This window comes from Buceros rhinoceros, unplaced genomic scaffold, assembly GCF_000710305.1.
Source record: "Buceros rhinoceros silvestris isolate BGI_N320 unplaced genomic scaffold, ASM71030v1 scaffold7710, whole genome shotgun sequence".
NCBI classification, from domain to species: domain Eukaryota; kingdom Metazoa; phylum Chordata; class Aves; order Bucerotiformes; family Bucerotidae; genus Buceros; species Buceros rhinoceros.
The window spans coordinates 11412-15518 of NW_010388993.1; the positions used below are offsets into that span (position 1 = coordinate 11412).

General features: G+C 41.8%; 1 protein-coding gene across 1 annotated transcript in view; it reads right to left on the reverse strand.

The window, feature by feature from the left end:
• The window catches only part of ELMOD1 (ELMO/CED-12 domain containing 1), a 20306-nt gene that overhangs the window by 7892 nt on the left and 8307 nt on the right, over nt 1-4107 (reverse strand). The window contains exons 5-7 of the mRNA XM_010132368.1: nt 3103-3236; nt 1852-1920; nt 1532-1555 (exon numbers count right to left, since the gene is read on the reverse strand). Coding sequence (XP_010130670.1) covers nt 1532-1555; nt 1852-1920; nt 3103-3236 — 227 coding nt within the window. The remainder of the gene's footprint in view (nt 1-1531; nt 1556-1851; nt 1921-3102; nt 3237-4107) is intronic.

Here is a 4107-nt window from a genome sequence, read left to right on the forward strand (position 1 = left end):
TTCCTGCTGTTCAACAACATTTTCACTTGAAAGAGGTCGGCGATGCAACCAGTCCGTTGACGTCCCACTAACCAGGTTTTAATCCACTCAAATGGAGCAAGTTTAGCAGAAATCACTGTCCGCATTTATCACCCCCTAAAAGCGGGCACAGAACTGACCCTGACCAGTGGGCTACAACTTAGACGTGCCTGTGGGAATCTGGCCTTGGTAAGGCAAATCAGAGTTTGCCAAATTATAGACAGCTATGTGTGAAACCATAGGTTTTAGACTATACTTGAACTAAAATTAGTATATATTACACTAAAAACAATGTCCTGAGCTTCATGTAAATATAGTGTTTAAAAATTGTTGCCATTAAATATTTAAGATGCCCACAGGTTCATATCCATCCTGACCTGACTGTTAACAGGGGGTATGTGTGAAGACAAAACTTCACCTCCTAAATGCCTTAGTGTACAGGAATACATCAGTCTTCATTCATTCTCCAAAATCTTAAGTCTCTTTGTGGGCTTAGGCATAACATCAGTTAAAAAACCCCAGGCAAACACTGAATAACAAAAGGGGGCACACGTAGGATGTGGGCAAGCAATACAGTTCAACTAAACCAAAAATTGAATTGATCATAATCACATCAGACATCAGCATTGCTGCTAAGCAACCACACCAGGAAGAACTCCACAGGCACCACCACCAGCATCTACCTTCTACCGAATGCTCTGTCAAGGGCTAGAAATCGCACGCGCTCACACAGCACTCCCAGACAGTCCTCAGTATTCAAACACGTAAATGAAGAACACTAATGTGTTCAAAGTGCTTTTTGTCACAGAATTACCATCGGGAACTCAACCACAAAATACTGAGGAGATCAAGAGCTTCACAGGATTCAGGTGTGGACATGCTACATGGATATCTAATGTTACTGGCAAAAGAAAAATATCTTAAGGCAGGTGATTACTCTGTAACTGGCTAAGAGGCATCTCCCCTCCATCCCCAACAGTTATGGAATAATCTCCTATTCACAACCCAAGATTTTTGCCACTTGAAGGTACGTGAACTCTCAACAGTCAAGCCAACGGACTAGCTAGATTAGATCTGTTATTAGTCAAGGTTCACAGAGTATGTGACTATAAATAAAGAGGCTCTTCAGCTCTGCTAACAAGTCCTTGGCCTGGACTGCTTTTGATTATCAAGTCACTCACAGCTCTTGTGACTATAGTGGCACGCCTTGGATTTTTTTTCCTACAGGTAAAAGTTACCCCAAAGTGTTTGTTAAGCCTGGTACTAAATAGGTCTAAAATACAGGGCTTTAGCTACACCAGGTAAGGTTAATTTCCTTCTTTATATATAAGCATGCTCAGAGGTCCCTATTGTTGCACCATCAGCTATGTCTGAGTTAACTTTAGAGGAAGGAACACGAATTTCTTGGTGTTGCAACAAAGACTATCAGTTTATAACACACCAAATTGCAGTATGGTTTGATCTTTATTTACATGTAGGGTCTCATAAAACTAAGAGAAAAGAAAAAAAATACCTTAGTTCCTTCTTAGTGACTTCCCTTCATTATGAAAAGACAAAAGAATTAAAAAAAGGTAAATAAAAATACAAAAATCACTCGAAATAAGAAGTATAAGTAAAAACATTTAACACTAAGTTTAGCTATTTTTAAGAATCAGTATAAAAGTTTGTCTCTTGGACTTGATCATCTTTCAGGATCAGTACTTGAAAATAGATAGCACGTGACAATTGCCAAGCATATACCCAACAAAAAGAAAAGAAAACCCAACCCCCCTCCCTCAAACACCAGCCAGCACAGTGTGCTCTCAAGTTATTTTTTCTGGTCTCCAGCATTACCTGTATTTAGGGTGAAGAGAATCAGAGAGAACTTGCTGAGCTGTCTCAGTGTCCCATTCAGCAAAGTACCTGCAGATACATGTGTTTAGGGTGAGCTGTTCACAAAAAAGGCACCTTAAGCCATACCAAGCTGTCCACACGCACCCTTCAAGGGTCGCTACATTTGCTATGATACGAGCAGCGTATGTGTTAAATTCATTAAGCCACCACGCAGATCCCCCAAAGGAAAGAAAGATAAAAGCAGCCTTAAATAACAAGTGCAGTCCTACAAGCATCTACTGAACGTACAGACTCCCCTTCCTACCCACCCTACAGAAAACCAGCTGCTTATTACTAGAGCACGTTGGCTGCTGAGCTCAGAGAAAGCAGTTCAGGCTTCTTGGTCTGTCAGACTCATTAAGCAAGATAAGAGTCATCACAGGAGACTAAGAAATTAAATACATGGTAGGGATTAATCTCTAATGGAAGTTCAAAGCCAGAGTCAAGACTCCAGATCCTCGACCGAGCTTGCTAGGAAACGACACATGGACAGTGGATGATTTATGTTCTTCAATCTGTAAAAGCAGAAAATATTTCTTTTTCTGCGCACAGGTAGAGGTTATTTTGCCAAAGGTTTCCAAGTGTTGTAACTACCTGACCTGAGTAGGTACAAGGGCTGGAGGAAGTAACAGGCATTGGTGCATCGCCAAATTACCAACCACGGATACTGTACCAAAACCTGGTGTGCATCAGGGTGGAAGGGGAAAGTGATGTAAATCTGCTGCTTAATTTTGAGTATCGACAGAAACTGAAGTATTTCAACTCCAGAAGGCTGCCATCAGTGGCTGCATTTCAAGTGTTTTGCCAGAGAATTCAACATGACATTCCCAAACAAGAAAGCTGAGCAGTAACGTAACCCTCCCACCTACGCGCTCCCAGGGCAGTTTGTTAAGGAGATCTAGATATTGGTGAAAATATACTTCACAGCTTCTTTCTTGTGGGAAGAGAGTGCTAACTTACTGTGTCACTGAGAACTAAAAAAAGAGGCTTAGCAAGCGGTATTTACTGAGTTGAATTAGGAATATTGAAAGAAAGGAGACAGCTTCAAGGAAAGAAACCCTCTAAAAATTTGTCTAGCAAATAAATACTTTGCGTTTTTGTATGAAGTCCCTAATACTTCTGTAAGTTATTCCTACTGCTAAAAATCTGCATGTAAGGCTGCTTTGCACTACTTCAGGTGCACATAAACCCATCTACAGAGAAAATACTTACACCAAGTTATGTAAGCCCAGGAGACCCATCCCTCTGAAGTCTGTTTTAGGATCGTCACCTTGGAAACCAATTTCACACCACTGCTTCGAAATGCGGCCTTTCAGTGGCGAACTGGGCTTCAAGCATTTCCACAGCTAGGAAGATTACAGGTAAAACGTAATTAACTTCCACACATTAGTATGGCTTTTTGCTCTTTTTAAACCCAGCTAAGTTCTGATGTGACATCATTGCTATCCCACCAACCTCAAAATCAAATCGAATTAAATTCCTGGGGGTGAGGTGGGGGGGAATCCCAAACCACTCCTCAGCTCTGCAGATATTTCAGCTCCGCGAGGCACTTCCGACCCTACTGGCATCTGCTCTAACGTCTCACACTTGGACTCACACAAGGATTTGGTTTTTTCACGCTTTGTGCGTCAAACCAGTGTCTGCCTCCATAAGCACAGAGACAGGAACGGGCTGGAATTTGCTTGTAAATCACTGACAAAGCAGCAGGCAATCAGCCCTCAGGTCCCCAAGGCTCTGCAGCAATCTTCCCTCCCGCATCTTTTGCGAGTCTCTGGAAGGGTTATAAATCAACAGTACTGACTTGGCTTCCACAGCGGTGAAAAGCAAATCAGAGAACATAAAAAAAAAAAATCCATACAAGAATAGCATGTGCCACCTTCATATGTAACCAAGCGGTGAATCAGTCATTGATCTCACGTTAAAAAAAAAAAACAACAAAGACAAAATGATTTAACAAGCTGGATCCGCAGCTGGAATATATCCACCTAGGTTTACTGCTCCAGTGCCTAAATATCACATTGCTAGGCACCTAAAAGCCACCAAAATTGGCATGTCTGACAATACATACCTTTCTGCACGCTTCACATGCCATATCACAAACTCACCCCTTCCAAAGTGAATTAAGAAATGAGGGATTCTCCGTAAGCCAGGAGTTGCTGAGTAGGACCTCAAGAAATGCCCTTAGACAAAGCCTACCCAAGGGAAAGAGCTGTATGC